At 59.2% G+C, this 20580-nt stretch overlaps 1 protein-coding gene across 2 annotated transcripts in view; it reads right to left on the reverse strand.

Moving 5' to 3' along the window:
* Positions 1 to 1889: 1889 nt before the first annotated feature.
* Positions 1890 to 20580, reverse strand: part of MDGA1 (MAM domain containing glycosylphosphatidylinositol anchor 1) — a 52880-nt gene continuing 34189 nt past the window's right edge. Inside the window, exons 5-17 of one of the 2 annotated variants that reach the window (XM_084889524.1) lie at positions 19988 to 20120; positions 19493 to 19762; positions 17176 to 17505; positions 13711 to 14007; positions 12893 to 13180; positions 11266 to 11417; positions 10458 to 10635; positions 10204 to 10227; positions 9196 to 9348; positions 8043 to 8177; positions 3303 to 3433; positions 2962 to 3070; positions 1890 to 2214 (exon numbers count right to left, since the gene is read on the reverse strand). In XM_084889524.1, the coding sequence (XP_084745650.1) occupies positions 2123 to 2214; positions 2962 to 3070; positions 3303 to 3433; positions 8043 to 8177; positions 9196 to 9348; positions 10204 to 10227; positions 10458 to 10635; positions 11266 to 11417; positions 12893 to 13180; positions 13711 to 14007; positions 17176 to 17505; positions 19493 to 19762; positions 19988 to 20120 (2292 nt within the window). In that variant the 3' untranslated portion in view covers positions 1890 to 2122. The remainder of the gene's footprint in view (positions 2215 to 2961; positions 3071 to 3302; positions 3434 to 8042; positions 8178 to 9195; positions 9349 to 10203; positions 10228 to 10457; positions 10636 to 11265; positions 11418 to 12892; positions 13181 to 13710; positions 14008 to 17175; positions 17506 to 19492; positions 19763 to 19987; positions 20121 to 20580) is intronic. The other variant, XM_084889525.1, reaches the window with a different exon arrangement.

Genomic DNA, 20580 nt, shown 5'->3' on the forward strand with positions numbered 1-20580 from the left:
GGTAGGCCAGGGGCTCTGTCTTGGGTTCTCCTGAGGAGCACTCAAGCACTTCCGATGCCAGGCTGCGTGCCAGTCCAGTGCAATCAGGACCCCGGGTGGACTCAGCAGCTTCCTCAGACTCCGCTGGCTCGGACCTGCCGCCAGGGCAGGAGGCTCTGTTGGTATATTCCGTCCGCTGGGCAATGCCCGCTGAGGCTTTCTGGGGCAGGCCCAGCGTGCCGGCCGGAGGCTGGAATGGGGTGGGAGGGTCTGGAGGGCTCAGAGGAGAAGCTCACAGTCTAGTGGGGACCACAGACCCTGCGCAGATGGGACCACTCAGGAACAATGCCTGAAGGCGTGATGGAAGAGTGTTCTGGGAACCTGGAGCCACTCAAGTCGGACGGAGGCCTCAGGGGCCAGGGAGGCAGCCCGGCTGGTTGGGTATCAGGAGACCCTGCTCCAGCCCCGGCCCGGCGCCCACCAGCTGTGGGTGGTGATGGTAACAGGCCTGGCGGAGCGGTGGGACGGCAGCCTTTGCCTCGGTTCCCGCTGCCCCTGGCATCGCGGCCTCTTCCCAGCAGCTGCCCCACCAGCACTCCGGGAGGAGCCCTGTCCACGGTGTCGCGTCCCACAGGGTGGTTTGTAAGCTTCACGTCGTTCAGAAGGTGAAAGGCAGACTCAGGCGATGGCGGGCAGCAGGAGACCACAGACAGGGCTAGAGCGGTCCAGGTGGCTAACACCCCACAGCGGTCCTGTCACTCTGAAGATGGGCACGCACACAGGCCCTCACGGGGGGGAGGTGCAGACCCGGCCTCACACACAGACCCATACGTGCACACACTCGTGCCCAGAAGTGTACCCACAGTGCCACACAGACACACGGGCCCACACACGTGCGCACACACACGCACACCCAGAGACACGTGGCCACATGCACCCATGCGTGAACTCATCCTGGAAGGGGCCTCAGGAGTGATGCTGAGGAAGGGTCCAGATCCCTTTACGCCCAACTCGGGCTCCGACCCGGGGCCCAAGGACCGGAGCCCTTTCCCGGCTGGGGCCTGAGCTCAGTGCCCGGGGAACAGGATGACCAGCAACCGCCCCCCACCCCCGCCCCGCCCCAGCCTGCCAGGCCCTCCTCCTTCACCGGCCCTGGCCAACAGCCCACAGGACGTGCGCCCAGGGGAGGAAGGCAGGGGCGGCCACCCTACACACCCTCCCGTCCAGGGCAACCCCTCACGCCAAGTCCAGAAGAAAGGCAGGCTCCACTCCACGGCCAAGGTCAGTGTCCGACACGGCGACGCAAAATCGTGAAAGCAGGACTTCTCCGCCCTTTTCAGAGTCAAGCCTCACCCCAGTAGGGCCTGGCCTCGGAGATGCAGCTGGGTGAGGTGAGGCCAGCCTGCTGGGCGGGGACTGAGCGCTCAGGAATCCAGATTCTTCAGGGCAGGGGTGGAGGTAGTGGGAGAGGGGCGGGTGTCAATCTTCAAACTGCCAGGCCCAAGAACCCCTTGCTGGGTCCCTTCAAACGGAGCACTGGAGGGAGGGGGGATACAGGGGCCTGGGGTCTCCACCTTCTGGCCTTTGCCCAGGGAACAGAGCTGCAAGCAGCAGGGTCTCACCTCCCTTGTCCTCTGCACCGGACTTTGCAGAGCCCCCTCCCAGACCCCTTTTACTGAACCCAGCGCCCCCCCCCCCCCCCCCCCCCCCGCCCAGGGAGTCCCAGAGTCCGGGCAAGGCAGGGCTCCTGTGCCCACTCCCTTCCTGGTAAAGCCACGGTTGGAGCTCAGCCTGAAGTCAGAGACAGGGTGAGGGCAGACACCCGCAGGTGCAGCCAGGACAAGGCTGCGTGGCGCCGACACCATCCGGTGAGTCCCGCCTCTGCGGTAAAGAAGGTGCTGGCTGGCAGGTCGGATAGAAACTTGTGCTTTAATATATCTGTGTGAGTGTGGGCGTGAGTGTGCGCGTCTGCAGGGCCTCAACGGGGCCTCTGTCCTTGTTCTCTGCTCATCCCCGCAGCCGGCGAAGGCCCCTCCCTGTGGGCCGCCCCTGCCCGGGCACCCCGGCTGGCAGAGGTCAGTCTTTGGTACGATGCAGACACTTTGGTGTGCCAGGGGCGGGGTGGGGGGCCACGCAGCTCTCATCATCTCTGCAGCGCCAAGAGGAAGATGGCCACGGGCCCCCAGAGCTGCGGGCGGGGCTGGTGGGGCACTCCACTGCCCGGCATCACCACCACTGTGACAGGAGAGAGGGAGACAGCGGGCACCCGTCAGTCCGAGGGCCAGGGACGAGCAGGCGGGCGGGCGGGCGGGCGGCTGGGGGAGGGCCCGTTCCTTTGCCCCCTCTCTCTGGGGACCCGAAGCGGACACTGCCCTCCATGCACATAGACACACATCAGCACGGACTTGAGGTGTGTGGGGTGGGAGTTAACACAGCCCGAGGGGGTCCGGATCCTGGCTCTGTGGCTAAGACACGGAAGTTCACTGGACCTCGGTGGGCCTCAGTTTTCTCGTCTGTAAAATGAGTCTAACAGGAAGAGCCACCCCAGAGGACTGTTTTGAGGACTGAGTGAGCTCACGCACATACAGGTTTTGGTATCTTGCCTGGTACATAGTAATCGCTCAATAAACCTGAGTTGCACTGATGGCAAACATCTGGCCCCGGGGTGAGCCCACGTTCACATCTGGACCCTCGCTCATGGAGATATAGGAAGACAGAAGCACAGGAGGCACTGTGGTTGGTACGAAGACAGCCAGGCACTCACAGGAGGGCAGCGTCTGGTCTAACGGTCCCACACACCCCACAGCCTGAGCCCGGCCGCAGCCTGAGGCCGTGTGCCTCGTCACTGACGCACACAGCTGTCCCCCAGCCACTCCGAACCCCCCATTCAGACAGAGACTCTCCTCCCCCTGACACAGGTGCCCACCCCCAAAGCCTCCCCCAGATCCACACCCCCCCCCCCCCCCCCGCTTCCGTCTTCACCTTTATTGGGATCTATCTGCTTCCGGGGACACTCTCCCTTCTTCAGTGTGACATCATCTATGGCGATATCTCCCAGGTAGCCCGAGCCTCGAATCCCCTCAAAAATAATCTGGGGTGGGGTCAGAGAGCAGGGAGCAGAGGTTAGGGAGGTTATGCATGACAGACTGCCGCCATCCCTCCCTCATGGCCTTGGGATCCGCCATCCCCACACCCGGCTGCTTTCCGCATCGGCTCCCAGTGCTCCCGGGAGCAACCCGGGCCTTCCTTCCGAAGGGATTCCCGCCCAGAGCACCGTCCAGGGGCTGGGAGCGCCTGGGAGCGCCTGGGGCCGGCAGACTCACCTGGAAGGGCCCACTGGGGTTGATGGGCACGTGGGCCTGCTGCCACACGTTACCCTTATTGCCACTGAGGGACCACGCGTGCGTGTCCAGGGCCCCTTTGTTCCGAGACCGGACCAGGAGGTTGAGGGAGCCTGTGGTGGGCGTGGAGAGGGGGCCGGTGAGGTCTGGACAAGGGCACCCCCCGCCCACACCACAGGGCACAGCACAGCCCCCGCTGGACGGGCCTTTCTCCCACCACACACTGACTGCTTCCATGTCCCATTCTCCCGGGTGCCGGGTGGCGGGACTAACACAGGAAAGAGTGCAGTTCATCAGGACAACCTGCAAATGTTCTTTCATTTCTCCCCTTCCTTCCCGATCAGCTAATTCCCCACCTCGACACACACACACACACACACACACACACACACACACACACCACCCTCTGCTCTGCACCCTCTGCCCTCTCGACAGAGAACTGTCCCAGGGTGATGGCCCATGCCTGCACTCACAGCCGGATTCCAAAACACTCAACGCATGCCCATGATACACAGGATGATTTCTGGAGGTACAGCAACAAACTACAATTTTAATACTTATATATGTTTTAAGAGGTGGATAAAGCTAGCCCTTTGAATCCACGATTTCTAATAGTAATCATGCTAAGAAAAAGGGAATGACTTGGTTTAAAGAGAAACTAATATACTAGTACCAGGTGCACGAAATTCGTGTGTGTGTGTGGGGTGGGGCACTCAGCCCAGCCTGCACCCTCTCCAATTCCGGACCCCTTGGGGAAGGTCTGACTGTTGGTTTAGGCCCGATCCCTAAACTGACAGTCAGACATCCCTCTCACAATCCTGGACCTCTGGCTCCTAATCACTCACCTGCCTGCCTGCCTGGTGATCCCTAACTGCCCCCCACTGCCAGTCAGGTCACCCCCAACTACCCCCTCCCTGACTGCCTGGTTCCCCCAACTGCTGCCCGCTGGCCTAATTGCCCCTAACTGATCCCCCTCCCCCCCCCCCCCCCCGGGCTGCCACCAGCCTGGTCGCCTCTTACTGCCCCTCTCACCCCTGCTGGTCTGGTCGCCCCCAACTGCCCCCTCCCACTGGCCCGATTGCCCCACGCAGCCTGCTGTCCAGTCGTTTGGTCGTACCTCACTAACCTCCCTGCCAGCCTGGTCATATGCAGCCATCTTGTGAGAGCATGAAGGTTAATTTGCATATTACCTCTTAATTATGTAGGATATGCCACACAGCTGTGGTGAAGAGTGGAAGTAAAGTTTTGGAGGCACTAGTATGTGGGTACTGAGTCCATCTGCCCACAGCCACAGGCCTGGAGCTCCGGAGGTGCTGGGGGCAGGGGAGGAGGGCCATGGCTCGGCTAAGAGCACGAGGCCATGTGGCGCCCTTCCCTGGCTCTCCCAGCCTGCCCTGAGCCCCAGTGACATAAAAGGCCTGGCAGAGAGGGAAGAGGAATGGACTTGGGCGGTGCCTGGTGGCTGGCATTTCCATAGAGCTGCCCACAGACAAAGCCACACCATCTGTGACACCAGATAGAGAGCCCTCCTGTCGGGGAAAGCCACCACATGTTACCTGCTGGGGTGAAAGGAGTTGGCTTGGACCAAAGAGCCCTGGAAACACAAGGTCTGGGACAGCTGGTGCCTAGAGCTGCCAGGTAGGGTGGGAGGGGAGGGCAGAGGAGGGACCAGCAGATTCAGGCCTGGACAGGGGACCCTCGCCAGCAGATGGGGCCAGGTTAGGGCTGCCACCAGTGGCCAGGAGGTGCCACGCTGACTTCAGCAGGCTCATGCCCCAGTGCCTTCCGGGCTCCCCACCAGTCCCAAGGGGACCTCTTTCTCTCCCCCTTCCTGGAGATCTACCCCCGTTCCCATCCCACTTGGGGTCCAGCCTCATTCATACCTTTTCTTCCTCCTGCACCACACTGTCCCAACGGCACTAATAGGGGAACCCCACTTCTCACTGTTCAAACAAAAATGGAATTTCTGCCCCCATCAGCTCCAAGATCTCCTGCTCAGGGGCTTCCTGGTGGAATTCGCAGGTGCCGGCCAGAGCCCACGACCTTCAAATGCCTAAGGGCGGGCCTGCTCCCTGCGCTCTCCCCCGTGTTCCTCAGCCACATGGACCGGCGTGCGGGAGCCTGGGCCTGCTCCAGCTTCTCAGCCCTGCTGCTCCCACTGCGGAGATGCCCTTCCCTGCCACGTTCCCCTAGCAGCGAGGCCAGCCACATCCTTCCTGTGCTTCAGGGTTTCTCTGAATGGTCACCTCCTCCCAGAAGTCTTCCTAGGTGTTAGCCGGGAGTTCTCTACGCCTCCCGGGAGCTCTGAGGCCTTAAGCTGCAGCTCCCAGGCCCGGCCCGCCCTCTGCGCGGGGGTGTGGCAGTGACTGGGGTTCCCATCTTCCTTCCCTGTGACTCCCTGAGGGGAAGCCCGCATCCCATTGCTGTTGGTTCTCAAGAATTAAATGTGAGAATTTTCCACAACCATCATCAGGACTTCCATGGGATCTCAGGATTCGAAGTGACCTCGGGCTTATCATTCATTCAGCCAATCGAGCACCACGATGTTCCAGGCACCGTTCCAGGCCCCAGAGGTACGCCCGTGGACAAGACAAGGACCCTGCGGTGCGTGCTCTCTTAGTAGCAAGCGTTGGAAAGAAAATAACTCAGGGCGGGAATGCAGACCTGGCAGAGGGACCTCTCTGAGGAGACCTGCATGAGGGGACCGGGAGAAGGTTCCAGGCCAGGGGGGCATCATAAGCAAAGGCTTCTAAGGCAGGGACCTGCCTTGAATATTTAAAGAAACACAAGGAGACCCATGTGCTCAGCCCACGTGGTCGCCAGAGGAAGAGCAGGAGAAAATGAGTCAGAGAAGCAGCTATGGGAGGCCTGGGGGAGAGGGAGGGGGAGGGGACAGAGACAGGGAGCCGCATGGCATGGACAGGGGTCCCCTCCACAGCACCCCTGCGGACAGTCTGCCTGTCCAGGGACAGGGCAGCCCCCTCTTGCTGGGCACATATGAGGCATACAGGGTCTTTTATATATATATATATATATATATATATATATATATATATATATATATATATATATATTTTTTTTTTTTTTTTTTTTTTTTTTTTTTTTTTTTTACAGAGAGGAAGGGAGAGGGATAGAGAGCCAGAAACGTCAATGAGAGAGAAACCGACCAGCTGCCTCCTGCACACCCCCTACTGGGGATGTGCCCGCAACCAATGTGCATGCCCTTGACCGGAATCGAACCGGGGACCCTTCCGTCCGCAGACTGACGCTCTACCACTGAGCCAAACCGGTTTCGGCCATACAGGGTCTTTTCAGCTAGAATCAAATCTGCCTTCGGAGGCTTCCCTGACAGTTTGTCCCTCCTCCTGGGGAACACGGACAAGTTCTGGAGCCCAGACTTGCTGTCCACACCTGGCATCCCAGCTCCCAAGGCCTGGTTTTCCGGGCCCTACTGCACCCAGCATGCTGCTCCCCTTGGCAGTGGGTCCCAGGGCCCCTCCTCAGCTGGGGATAAAATGGCCATCTCTCTGGGTTTTCCTGTGATGTGAGACTTTCACTATAAAGCTGGGAGAGACTTGGGCAAAGCAGAATTGGTTTCAATGGTTACTCCAGCTGGGAAGCAAATGGAAACAAGAGGGCTGGGCCGAGCAGGCAGCCCTGGTCAGCGCCCCCCCCCCCACTTCACCCCCTCCACCCACCACAGAGAAGGCAGGCCTGGTCAGCACCCCCTCCCCCCAACCTATCCCAAAGGAGGGTTCCCACAAAGCCCAGAGCCAGCCATGGGCAAACTGGTCTGTGCGGATGGTCTGGGGCCCAGGGTACAAGAGCCCTCCACCCTGGCCCATTCCAGTTCGCCAGGCCAGCTTGGGCCGGCATGCGGCTGTGGAGACCTCTCCGTAGTGAGCCTTTAGGTCTGCACTTGCTTAAAGTCTCTCCTCTGTGGGCAGCCTTGGAAAACAAAGTGTCCTGTGGCCTGGCCAGGCAGGGCCACTGCGACACACAGTTCAGAGGGAAAACAAGGCTCGGAACAGTGTGAAACTGGGGGGAGGGGCAATAAATGTGTGCCGCTCCTGTATCGAACAGTATTCCTGCGGATTTCCCCAAACAGCCAGCACGATTGCCTTTGGGGTGGCTACAGGGAGCCGGAGGACTGGGATGCGGGGACTCTCACCATGCACCTTTTGTGCCTTCTGACCCACAGAGAATATGTTGCCTTTCCCATAAGTAAGGAAACAAGCAAACACATAAAATTCTTTAAACTGTCCATTCCACACAGAGCCCCTCCCAGCCCTGGGTCTGGGGACTGGGGGAGTCAGACGGGTGTGGGGTGCCGGGTGGGTGCCTGTCCTCGCTGGCACCTCCCTCCCCAGGCGGCTGTGAGGGGCGATGAGACCACAGATGCCAAGCACCCGGGATGCCCCGTGGCACCTGGCAGGCACTCTGTAAAGCGACCTCTTAGCTGTTTCCTCCACCCCCTGGTGACCCCGCCTCATCCTGCTGGAGCCATTTCCCCCCAGACTCAGGCAGCCTGAGCACCTCAAAACCCCACACGAGCTGGCTCTGGACCCCCATTTGTGCAGATTCTGCTCACAACCCTCCGAGGATCTGGGATTCATCCACATGGGGAAGTGCAGGCCCCAAGTGGCAGTTCCTAGGCCCCTGGGGACCCCCTCTCCCCCACAAGCCCCAACACGCAGGGCGGACTCCTGGCTCCTGACTCACCGATGTGCTTCCCGTACATGTGGTAGAAGAAGGAGACGCAGTAGAACTTGGCGCTGGCGTTGTACAGGGGACTCACCAGCCGCGCCCGGTCCCCCAGCTCCCGGGGCCTCGAAGTCTCGATGAACATGTAGTAGCCTGTGGGGGAGGGGAGACGCCCACAGCCTCCTCACCAGGCCTCTCACCACCCGACTCCTTCTCTGCCATGGTCTCAGCTACAAGCCCCTTTCCCAGACCGCCCGTCCCCCAGCCTCTCACACCGGGGTGTAGGCCAGTCCTTAGCCTTTCTGAAGCTCTTCTTCCTGATCCTCCGTAAGGACAGGCTGAGAGTCCCTCAGATCGGGGCCCCCTCAGGACAGGCTGTGTCCCCTCAGACTGGGGCTCCCTGAGGACAGGGCCGTGTCCCCTCAGACTGGGGCTCCCTGAGGACAGGGCTGTGTCTTCCCCATTAGACTGGGGCTCCCTGAGGACAGGGCTGTGTCCCCTCAGACTGGGGCTCCCTGAGGACAGGGCTGTGTCCCCTCAGACTGGGGCTCCCTGAGGACAGGGCTGTGTCCCCTCAGACTGGGGCTCCCTGAGGACAGGGCTGTGTCCCCTCAGACTGGGGCTCCCTGAGGACAGGGCTGTGTCCCCTCAGACTGGGGCTCCCTGAGGACAGGGCTGTGTCCCCCTCAGACTGGGGCTCCCTGAGGACAGGGCCGTGTCCCCTCAGACTGGGGCTCCCTGAGGACAGGGCCGTGTCCCCTCAGACTGGGGCTCCCTGAGGACAGGGCTGTGTCTTCCCCATTAGACTGGGGCTCCCTGAGGACAGGGCTGTGTCCCCCTCAGACTGGGGCTCCCTGAGGACAGGGCTGTGTCCCCTCAGACTGGGGCTCCCTGAGGACAGGGCCGTGTCCCCTCAGACTGGGGCTCCCTGAGGACAGGGCCGTGTCCCCTCAGACTGGGGCTCCCTGAGGACAGGGCTGTGTCCCCTCAGACTGGGGCTCCCTGAGGACAGGGCCGTGTCCCCTCAGACTGGGGCTCCCTGAGGACAGGGCTGTGTCCCCTCAGACTGGGGCTCCCTGAGGGCGGAGCTGGGGCTCCCCCATTAGACTGGGCTCCCTGAGGCTAGACCCCTCACGCAGTCCTCATTCCTAGCAGCAGGCCATGGCCTCACCCTCAGGGGTGCCGCTGACGTCAGTGGGGGGACCGGTGTTGGGAGAGCGCTTGGGGTTCTGGGTTAGGGCGTTCTGCCGGGTCCAGTCAAAGTTGTCTGTCAGGTCCTGGGTGTAGCCACAGATCTTCTCATCCTCGAAGTGGCAGGTGTTGTCTGCACGGGGCGGGGAGAGGGGGCAAGACACAGAGGGTCAGCCTCCTGGGTCCTCTGCTCCTGCTCTGCCTCCCTGCCAACAGGGCCCTGGCTAACTGCCCAGACCAGGACTCCTTAACCTTCTGTGCCACCCGGACCCTCCTGGCGGCCAGAGAAGTCCAAGGACCCCATCTCGGAGTAACAATTTTAGATGCACAAACGGAAAGTCAGTTATACCGAGAGTGTTAACATGTTTCTAAACAAACTTGTGTTACAGTAAGTGCGCTTCCTCATTGTCTAATTAAGTCAGGAGACCCGGTGTTCGGTCTAATAACGGCTGCGGTTTTGAAAGGCTCCTGGGCGTAACTGATATGGAGAGAGGCTGCAACAACTTGAGGTGACTGATGTGCAGACCTCAGACTTGTGGGGACAGTCCCAGGTAGGGGCCACACTACCGAGCGTGGCTGCCTGCATTCACCACCGGAGAGGGTGTGACGTGCCTGCTAGAAGCTGGGGGGGAAAAGGAGTGTGTGCCCTTCCAGGCCCCCTACATTCCGTACACAGATCCTGTGGGGTCTCGGGTTAAGGACACCTGCCCCAGAGAACAGGGACAAGGGTTAGCCTGGACTTTCTTTTGGGGACAGTGAGGAGGAAAGGTCCTGAGTTAGAGATGTTCCCCAACTCCACCCATATCCCCCTCCTTTAAGGCCCAGGATAAATCCTGGGTGCAAACCCTCCGAGCCCAGCCCTGCTCCCTTCTGCTTCTCCTTCCAGCCTCTCGCCTCCACCCCATTTTCTCTCTGAGTACTTCTTCGGGCCCACACCGGGGTGCTTTGGTGTCCCTCGGAGAAGGAAAAGTGGGTGGGAGTGTCTCACCTGACAGGCTGGGAGAGTTGATAGCTGAGAAAGCAAGCAAGACAGACAGGTCAGAACCGAGTGGGACTGTGCAGAGGGGCCCGAGCTTCGGACCAGGGGCAGGGTCCCCGGGGCCAGGACTGGGCGCCAGAGTCAGGCAGGACACAGCATGGTGGTGAGGCCCACGCTCAGGGGCCGTGTGGGAAGCGGGAGGGGATCCCCTGGACACCAGAGGAAGGACACTGCCCTTCCCACCCCCCCCCCCCAGCACCTACGCTCTGTGTAGTGGATGATGCGGGAGGCCATGTCGCCGGCCCCATAGGTGGTGTAGGGCGTGAGGCGGACCTCGTAGCTGTGGGGCACGCGGAGGTCGGTCAGCATGTACTCCAGCAGCTGCCCCTTCTCCACACGCCGCACAGGGATGGCCTTCACCATGGCGCTGTGCTGGTTCAGCTGCGGACACAGGAGTTCCCACGCTGCTAGGCAGGCCGTGCCCGCCCCCAGAGCACCGGCCCGGGGCCCTGGTGTGACTTTGGGGTCAGGGTCAAGGAGTAGAAAGAGCAAAGCGCTAGGAAGCGGGGCCCTCAGATCCCTCATCTGGGGAACAGAGCACTCACCCCTCAAGCCCACCTCCCAGGGCCGTCTTAGTAACAAATAACAGCAACACCTACTGAACACTTGAACGTGTGCGAGGCACTCCATGCCTTGCGATGACCAACTCACCTAGTAATCCTCAAAATAATGATCCTATGAGGTAGGATATTATAATTTTACCTGAAGCTTCTGATGTAAGAATAAATTCTGAGTCTCAGGAGCAGAGCTGGCTCTGCCCCCTCCCCCTCCGTGGACCCCTGCCCAGGCCTCAGGGCTGTGCCCAGAGCGTGGGTGCAGAGGGGTCAGTCCCCAGCACCTCGAGCTCCCGCTACTGTGTCCAGAGCACTTCCTCCCTGGCCCTGAAGACCTGTCTGTACGCAGGGTCAGTGTGGCCCAGCCCCATCGCCACCCCCTCTCCCGGGCTCCATGAGCACCTCGGGGTCAGCGGACCCGGCCCCCCCCCCCCCCCCCCCCCCGCCGCTGGCCCACCTGGCGGACGCTGAGTCTGTAGTTGAGCACGGGGTCCACGGCCTCAGGCTCCCTCTGGGTCCACTGCAGCACGTAGGAGTAGTTCTTGGACAGCTTGTGGCTGCGGGTGGGGTTGGGGGTGTCGAAGTAAAACTCCGGGCTGTAGGCTTTGGCTGAGAGGGCGGGGAGGGGGGCACGGGGCCATGGAGGGTGGGGAATGGGGAGAGACAGAGAGGAGGCGTGGGAGGGGGAGAGAGGACAGGGTGGGACAGAGAGGTGAGATGGGGAGACAAAGAGAATATTGTGAGGAGAGGAGAGAAGGGAAAAGAGGGGTTTGGGGAGGATGAGGGTGGGTGGGGGGAGGTGGGAGGTGGAGAAAAGGGAGATTGAAAACGGTGAGAATGCAGTGGCAAGGTCATGGTAAAGACAGAGCGGCAATATTAGAGAAGACACGGGGGAGAGGGTTGGGGCGAAGATGGGAAGAGAAGGGCCACGGCGTTGAGGTAGAAGGAAGAGGAGGAGAGAGATGGTGGGGAGACAGGGAAAGTGTGGGAGAACAGGGGAGAGGGGAGGAGGTGGGAAATGTCACAGGGGCCTCTGGCTGGGGGGCTGGGGAGGTGGCCGTGTTAGCCCCCTGCCGCTGAGTGAGGGGATCCAAACAAGAGCTAAAGGGGCACCCAGCCAGTCCGGGCTGCTGGGAGAGCTGGGCGTTGGTGGAAGAGGGACAGACAGAACTGGGGACGGGGAACCAATTCTCCCCAGCGGCGGAGACGGGGGGGAGGACCCAACCCCGCCAGGCCCTTCCGGTTCTCCTCACCCCTCACCAAGGCCTCCACCCTTTCTGACTCTACCACTCCCACCTGCAGCCCCGTCAGCCCACCCGGGAATGGAGATGAGGAGAGGGGGCTGAGAGGGGTTTCTGGGCTCCCGGGGGCCTGGAACGCTGGGCTGGCCTCGCACCACCCACGAGGTTCTAGAGACACCGCTGAGGGGCGACTTCTCCCCCCTTAAGCTGCAGCTCAGGCCCCCCACTTTGGGCCTGCGGTCAGGAAAAGAGTAGGTTCCCCACGCCCAGCCCCACCCCGCCTCTGGGAACAAGGACGAAGAACCGAGACGCCAGAGCTGTGCGTGGCCCAGGGCCTGATGGGGGGAGGGGGGGTCTAAACCCGGGGTGGGCGGGGCTGGAGGTACCCTCTTGGGAAACAATTGGAAAGGGGAGCGGAGCCTGGACAAGGCGGGAAGGGGTGTGGCCTATGTCTTGTGTGGGCGGAGCCTACTGGCGGTGTGGGCGTGGCCAGGGAGCTCTCAGAAAGAGACGGGGCCTGAGAGGGCAAGGCTGTCAGGGTCCAGGGCCGGAACTGAATGAAACAGGCGGGGCCCCCAACAGGCATGTGCGGACCCTGATAGGGGACGCCCGGACCAAGAGTGGGCGGGAGTTGGGGGCCGGCCTGTAAGAGGAGGTGCTGGGGGATTCGGGGAGATGGGCGGGGCGGAGGCCGGGCGTGGGCGGGTCTCGGGAAGGCGGGGCCCAGACGCGGTGCAGGGAGGCGGGGGCGCGGCGGGGCCGGCCGGGTGGGCTGAGCGGGGTCGGGCGGGACCTGAGGGCCGGGTGGGCTGGGCGGGTCGGGCGGGACCTGCGGGCGCTCACCGGAGACCTGGAAGAGGCAGACGGCCGAGCCCACGTCGTTGGAGACGCTGCACTCGTAGCTGCCGCTGCTGTCGCGGGTGACGGCGTCGAGGCGCAGCTCGGAGTGGTCGGAGGGCTCCCCGGCGCCGGGGGCGGCGGGCGGCGGCGGCGGCAGCAGCTGCCCCTTGAAGCGCCACACGGCCGAGGCGATGCGCTGCGGGCTGCCGCGGAGGAGCGAGCAGCGCAGGAGCACCGGCCGGCCCAGCGCCTGGCGCACGTCCTGGGAGCCGGGCTCCACCTCCGGGGGGACTGGGGGCGGAGCGGGGCGGTCAGCGCGGCCGAGGGGGGCTGAGGGCGGCCCTGGGCGAGGCGATGCACTCGCCCCTTCTCCCTCCCGTGCCCCCAGCCTGGAAGAACTCGGGCGGACATGCGTTCGCTACACACTTTCTGCAATAACCACGCGCTCATCTCCCCGACCTGCAGAGGCCCACGCCCTCTGGCCGTTCCTTCCAGCCACGCGTCCCACTAAGGTTCTGTTCATGCCTCACATGGCCCCGCACCCCCAGGGCGTGAGATGCAGCCTAAGGCCGGGATTTGGAATCTGGTTCCTGGAGCCCGTGACCTGGTTCACATCCCAGCCCGCCCCGCCCCTCATGAGCTGTGACCTCTCCATCACTCGTTTCCCTATTTATAAAACTGTGTCCAGGTGTGGAAGGCTTAGGGGTAACAGAGTAGGTGGGGGCGTTGGAGGACTGGGCGGTGAAGGGGGGAAGAGGGGACAGGCCAGGCGGGGACCGGAGGGGCAGCTCGGGAGGTGCCCGCGGGGACAAGAGACTCACACTGCACGTTCAGCTGCACCTGGGCCTCGCGGGGGCGCACGTTGAAGCCGTTGTAGCGGGCCGTCTGGCAGCGGTAGGTCCCGCTCATGTCGCGGCTCACGCGCTCCAGCCGCAGCTTCCCGTCTGGGGTCTCCTCCACCGGCAGCCCCGAGGGCAGCAGCGCCGCCTCCTTGTCCACGCGGGACCAGAGCACGGGCGGCCGCGGCTTGCCCCGCACCTCGCACTGCAGCTCGGCGGGCGAGCCCTCGCGCACGGTCACGACGGCCCTGCCTTTGGGCACGCTGATGGTGGGGGGCACTGGAGGGTGGAGGAGCCGGTGAGCGGTAGGTCCCCCCCAACTGGCCTCCCACTGGGGCTTCTGCTTCCCTCTCCCTAGGGGCGACTCTCCCTTCCCCATCCCAGGCGACCCCAGATCTGTTATTCCCCAGTCATGCTCACCTCCACAAATCCTCTCACCTCCTGGGTCTCTCCCGAGTCTCTCCCAACTCAGAAAAAGAGCTAATCGTCCCGGCCTATTCCTTCTTTTCCCTTACCCCAACATCACTCGGTTTTGGGGAGTCCACCTTTTAAACGATTCCAGTAAAATCTCCCTCAATCTCCTCTCTCCTGCCCGCTGGTCCTGCACTAGTTAAAGCTGCCACCTTCTTTCTGGGGTGTTACCACCGAAGGCTAGTCTGTATCCCCAACATCTGGGCTTTAGCAGGACAAGGGCCAGAATAAACACTATCTCCCAGCCTGCCTGTGGCTGCCGGGAGACTGAATTCCGGCCAGCCGGATTTGACGGAAAGCAAGTGTCTCCAAAAAGGGGGAGTCCCGCCACCCTCCTCCCCCTGCCTGCAGGCTGGAATGCAGGCCGGTGGCTGCAGCTGGCGCTGCCCCTGTGGGGGAGGCGGCAGGAGTGGGGGGGGGGGGGACACGCCCGGGGACAGGGTGCAGCAGAGCCGCTATTCCAGCCTGGACTGCTCACTTCTGCTTGAAGAAGGAATGCACAGCTAACTTGTTCGAGCCACTTTTATTAAGAGTTTTCCTGTTACTCACAGCCAAACCTAATCCCACGCAGCATAATGCCCAAATGGAGGGGCTTTTAAAGAGTTCCATGGGTCCCATCCCGCATCATATCAAACGAATTAAAATGTCCTACATTAAATATAAATTGCAAATAACTCTACAAGGCATGCTGAGATCCAGTTATCTAGTTAGCATAATTTACACTCTATAAACATTTATACATTTACTGGCTTTAATTTTGCAGCTTTCTCTTTGTATGTTGGCGCCAATTAATTTCTATTTCCAGGACTACACTGTTTCCACGGGCCCTTAGAAAGCTCCCAGGCCTCGCCCTGGCTGGGTGGCTCTGCTGGTTGGAGGATTGTCCCAAAGGTCACATTCAATTCCGTGTGAGGGCACATACCCAGGTTTCTGGTTCTGTCCCCTATAGGGGTACATATGGGAGACAACCAATCAATGTTTCTCTCCCTCTCCCTTCTCTCTCTAAAATCAGTAAAAAAAAAAAAAAAAAAAAAAAAAATTAAAAAAAAAATTAGTCTCGGGTAAGGATTAAAAACAAAACAAAAAAACAACTTCCATGCCTTAATTAGGCTTTTGAACCAAATGGAGGAAATGGCCCTGTGAGCCATTGATTTCCCGTTTATAAAGCATCCCAGCTCCCAACGCTTCCTCACCCCACACACTAAGGGCCTGGGAGGCTGCACTGCCCTCAGGTTAAAGCTCAAACTCCCGGCTGTAAGGGAGGCCCTGTGCTCTGGCCTTTGCCACCCCAGCCTCATCCTTCCTCTCCTGTCCTGTGTCCCAGCTGCGGGGCCCACTTATAAGGAATACACTCCCTGACAAGCCAAGTCTCATACACCACGGGGGTTCCCCATCCCTCTTCTCCATCCCTCGACTCTCCCCCTCCTCCGCACGCCCCCCCCCCCCCGCCCCCGCAAATGCTCACATGGAGCATGGCTCCTCCCTGGCATGCCTGGCCGCCTGGGACTCCTCCCATGCCCCCAGGATGCTCTGCAGACCCTACCTTTAGCTCCTTTCTAAGGTTTGCCCTTCCAATTCCTGCGTTACCCCAACAGATGTCTCTCCCAGCTAGGCAGCGGGCTCTGAGACGGGCTGTGGCGTTCGTGTCTGGGTCCCCAGCTCCTCACCCAGGGCTGGCACACAATGATTGGCGAAATAAATCTGCGGAACCTGTGGAGGCCTGGCCCATTCATAAAGCCCCGCTCCGGAAGCCTTTCCTGACCCCTCTCCCTGTGCAGATGTCCAGGTGGAAGGGCCACCCAGGCTGTCTCATCCAGCGTCTCATGAAGGAGAAACAGAGACCCAGAGAGTGCAAGAGGCTTAGCCGAAGCCAGCCAGCTCCTCGGCGCAATGCGCCGGGGACGGAAATGAGATTCCAGAAACCCTCTCCAAAGCCACCCCTTCCTAACGCCTGTCCTCAAAGTGCAGGCTCTTAACTACTACACTCCTCAGGGCTGGCAGAGTCAGGCTCTGAAGGCAGATTGTCTGGCTCCATCACATACTACTGTGTCACTTTATGTTGCCTTAGGTAAGTTTAATTTTTAGTCCTCCTCCGAGGATACGTTTAAAGAAAAGAAGGGAGAGAGAGAAACATCGATGTGAGAGAGACACACCCATCGGTTACCTCCCATGTATGCACTGACCAGGGATCAAACCAGCAACCTAAGTATGTGCCCTGACCAGGAATTGAATCTTTAACCCTTTGGTGTACAGGACAGCACTCCAAACAACTGAGCCACCGGCAGGGACTTCTTCAGGGAAGCTCTGAGCCTGTTTCTTCGCCTCTAAAAACTGACGTTCAACTCTCTGTCCCATAAGGAAAATCATGAAGGCGAGTAACATAAACATAAAACCATCAGGACACATAGTAAGCACTCCGTAAGCGTTAGCCACTATTATTTCATTATTGTTATTTCCTGTTACTGGAACAGACACCCAGAGCCCCTGTGTAATCTGGCCCCGCGGGCCCCTCCGCTCATTCACTCCCGCCCCCAGCCACACTCTCCCTGCTGGTTCTCCAGACCGCCCCGCCCCGCCCTGCCTCAGGGCCGCTGTTTGCTGATGCCTCAGCCTGCCTGTCTCTTCCACCCTCCCTTGCTCTCCTTTGCCTAGCAAAAGCCCACCCCTCCTCAGGTCTCAGACCAAAGACTTTATTTACCTTAGCCAACGCTTTGGCATGTTCATATATGGGACTATCTGAAAAAACGCTTGCCTCCCTACTTAGTTCAATGAGGGCAGAGTCTGTTTTGCCCACCTCTCAACCCCAGCACCTACCACGGTGCCTGGCATATAACAGGTGCTTGTTCACTGTGTGTGGCATGAACAAATGCAATCTTTCCACTCTGCCTCCCTTTCCCAAGCTGCTGCACCCCTCCCTCCCCCCCTGTGGGCCTCTCCAGCTCCCTCACACCTCCCGCTGCCCCTCTGGCCGCCCACCTGTCTCGGAGGAGATGTTGACTTCCACGCTCAGGTCGGGCACAGGTGCTCCCGGGAAGGAGGCCACACACAGGTAGGTGCCGTAGTCGCTGAAGTGCAGGTCAATGAGCTCTAGGCTGCTCGTGACGGCAGGCAACTCAGGGTCGTTTCGGGTCACCAGCAGCCGCTTGGACATGCGTGCCGGCTTGCCGTTCTTGAACCACTGGTAGGTCACCTTCTCCTGGGGCACTGCGTCCACGTGGCACGAGAGCTTCAGGTCCTGGCCCAGCTGAATGTTCTCGCTTTCTTTGATCACGTCCGGGGTGATCTGGAATGTGGCATTCTTCATGGCTGCAGGCGGATGGGGAGGGCAGGTTGGCTGGGGCTGGCCCAAAGCCAGGGTCAGTGTCCCACTCCTACCCAGCCCCAGCGCCTGCCCTCAAAGTGGCCCTCCTGCAGGTTGAGAGAGACACCCTCCCACCACCGCCACCGCCACACGAAACCATCATTTTGCTTGGAAATTGTCCTACTTGTTGAGATGTGTTTTTAAGAGTTTAAAAAAGCTCGCTGTAGAACAGTGGGTTTGTAATCATTAGAGTCACTGTTGCTGAACACACACTTGGTGAGAGGCACTGTTCCACGCACTTTACACAGGCTGACTCATGTAAATCTTCCCGCGGCCTGTGAGGGAGGCACATTAGTGTCCCTGCTTTCCAAGGAGTGAACCGAGGCTCAGATAGTTTAACTCAGAGCCCGTGCTCTTAACCACCACGCTACTTATTTGTGTTCTTGTTTGAAACCCTGAATGAACAAAACACTAACTTTGTAAGGATGCAATAGCATGCAATAGTGGTTCTACCTAGACAGTGGGACTGAGGGAAATTGAGGGGAGATTTTAATCTGAACATTTTACTCTTGGGGGCTATTTAACTCTTTTCAGCAAGTTATTGTAATGGTTATAATAAGAGCCATATAGAATAATTTTACATGCAGTTACATTAAAGCTCAGAGTTTACAAAGCAAAGGGTCTGGCCTCTTTTAAAATCTAAATATTGTTTGATGTAATGCAAGAGTTAGACGTGACTCTTACTATTGGATGCTAATTTGACAGGACACTGATTCCACAGCCACTGGTACCCTTCCTTTGCTGGGTTGGGCAAAGCAAGCTGTATGTCACCAGGGGAAGTGACCATAAGGGCCTGGCCAGGAAGTCATGGTTTGATTCTCATTCAGAGCACACACCTGGGTTGTGGGTTTGATCACCAGTGTGGGGCATGCAGGAGGTAGCTGATCAATGATTCTCTCTCAGCATTGTTATTTCCCTCTCTCTCTCTATCCCTTCCTCTCTGAAATCAATACAAATATATTTTAACAAAAGAAGTGGCCATAAGTATTGGATGTAAATTGAGATCTCATCAACTCAGGTTGTAAAGGCCAAATGTAAACAGGTGGAGAAAAGAATCTTCTGATGGGAAAAGTACCATCGAAGGGGAAAGTAGTCATCAGACAGTCACAATCTGGCTGTTTTTTTCTTGCTCTGATTGAGTAAAAAGTAATAGAGGCTTAACTTCTTCACATGAGGAGAGTCAGATAGTGGTCAGTGAAAGATCATCAACAAAAAGTGTTCGTTTCTTCAGAAGACTCCGTCGAATTTGGCAGAAGCTATATTTTACTTTTAAGTGCTAAAGAGCTGGTAACAGCGGTGTCTTTTTAAAAAAATAAAATAACCTAAAGCTACACAAGAAGAATTTAAAGTTCCCCCTTGAAGCAAAATCAAGATCACACCAAGCAGCTACTGCTAACTACTGAGGCGGAGGTTTAGTAAGGAAAGTGTTTGTACTTCTTTAGATCATACTCCAAGTTTTGTATCATTTTTCCATTTAATAAGTATCTTCAGACTCACTAACATGCTTTGCTAGCAAATATTTACACACGAGGTACGTGGAAATGTGTTATTTTCACTATAACTCAGTGAACCATGTGGAGACCAGTTACAAAAAGAACATCAGGAAATTTCTCCTAAAGACTGGAAGTCCATCCTTAGCTTTTTGCAGCCTGTTTCCCAATCTAAAAAAAAAAAGTAGGTACTCAATACTAGTCCTCCCTACCTCTCAGACAGTTGAGTTTATATTTAGAAATGTAGATTGTAATTTGTAAATAAAACTTTACACAAAATGTAACCCTGTTATCTGCAGGGAAATAGAAGCCTGGAACATGCCTTCTCAGCATATATCACCTACCAAGAGGAGGCTGACAGGCCCCTCTCCCACTTCATCGGTCCTTCCCGGAGGACAGGGACCCTGTCTGCCTGAGTGCCCCCCCCTCCGGAGCCACGTACATCGCACCAGCAGGTTGACGGTCTTCTTGGCGGGGTTGCCCACGTTGTTGGTGGCTGTGCAGTTGTAGTAGCCGGAGTCCAGGGCCTGCACTGAAGGGATGCTGAGGATGCCACCCTGGGCCAGGGCCCCCAGGGGCAGCGGGCCGGGCCCATGGGACCACTGCAGCTGGGGCAGGGGGTCACCGCCTGTCAGCAGACACTGCACCGTCACGTTCTCCCCAGGGTTCACCACCAGAGTTTCATTCACAGACAGCTTCAGGGCTGGTGGCGCTAAGAGGACAAGGAGGCGGGGTCTTAGGGGGCTGGGAGGCAAGGCTGGGCGTGGGGATACAGGAGCTAGGAAAACCACGGGGCTGGGGAAGGACAGGGAGGAGAAAGGAAGGGGAGAAGGCGGAGGGGAGCAGGGATGTGCCCAGAGTCCTGTACGGGGCGAGGCACTGTCTCCGGGCGGGGAGTCGGCTCAGGGGGCCAGGGTGGGGCGGGGAGTGCCTGTACCCGTGGTGTTGGTGAGCCGGAAAGTGATGGCCTTGTCCGGGATGCCACACACGTTGCGTACAGACACCTGGCAGGTGTAGCTGGCGTAATCCTGGGGCCGAAGGTTCTTCAGCTTCAGGACCTTGGTCTCCCCCTGGGCAGCAGGGGGCCACTGGAGTGAGGGGTCTGCTCGGGTCTCCCGGGTCCCTCACATTACCCAGTACCGGGGGCTAACTAACGGAGGTTCCTATCCTTCCCCATCTCCACTCCGTTTACCCCAGGGAGCCTGAGGGGGGCCCTCTCCAGACCTTGGGTTTCCTGGGTCTGAGACTGCCCCGGTGCACACTGGCCAGGCCCAGGCCTCCGTGTCTCCACTTTGGAAAACGGACGAGTGAGGAGGGAGCCCTGCTCTCACAGATACGGAGCTAGCCCCACGGCAGCCACCGCAGAAACCCTCCCTGGGGGCATTGCTTCATCCCCATTTCTGGGGACTGTAGGGGGCCTATGGGCAGTGGAGTCATCTCTCTGCCCCCCGAATCCTGCTGTGTCTGCCCAAAGGGTTCCAACACTCCGACAGCCAGCAGCAGGAGGGGATGACTCGCCTGCCTCTAGGG

This window comes from Pipistrellus hanaki (assembly GCF_964339955.1).
Source record: "Pipistrellus hanaki genome assembly, chromosome: 7".
NCBI lineage: Eukaryota > Metazoa > Chordata > Mammalia > Chiroptera > Vespertilionidae > Pipistrellus > Pipistrellus hanaki.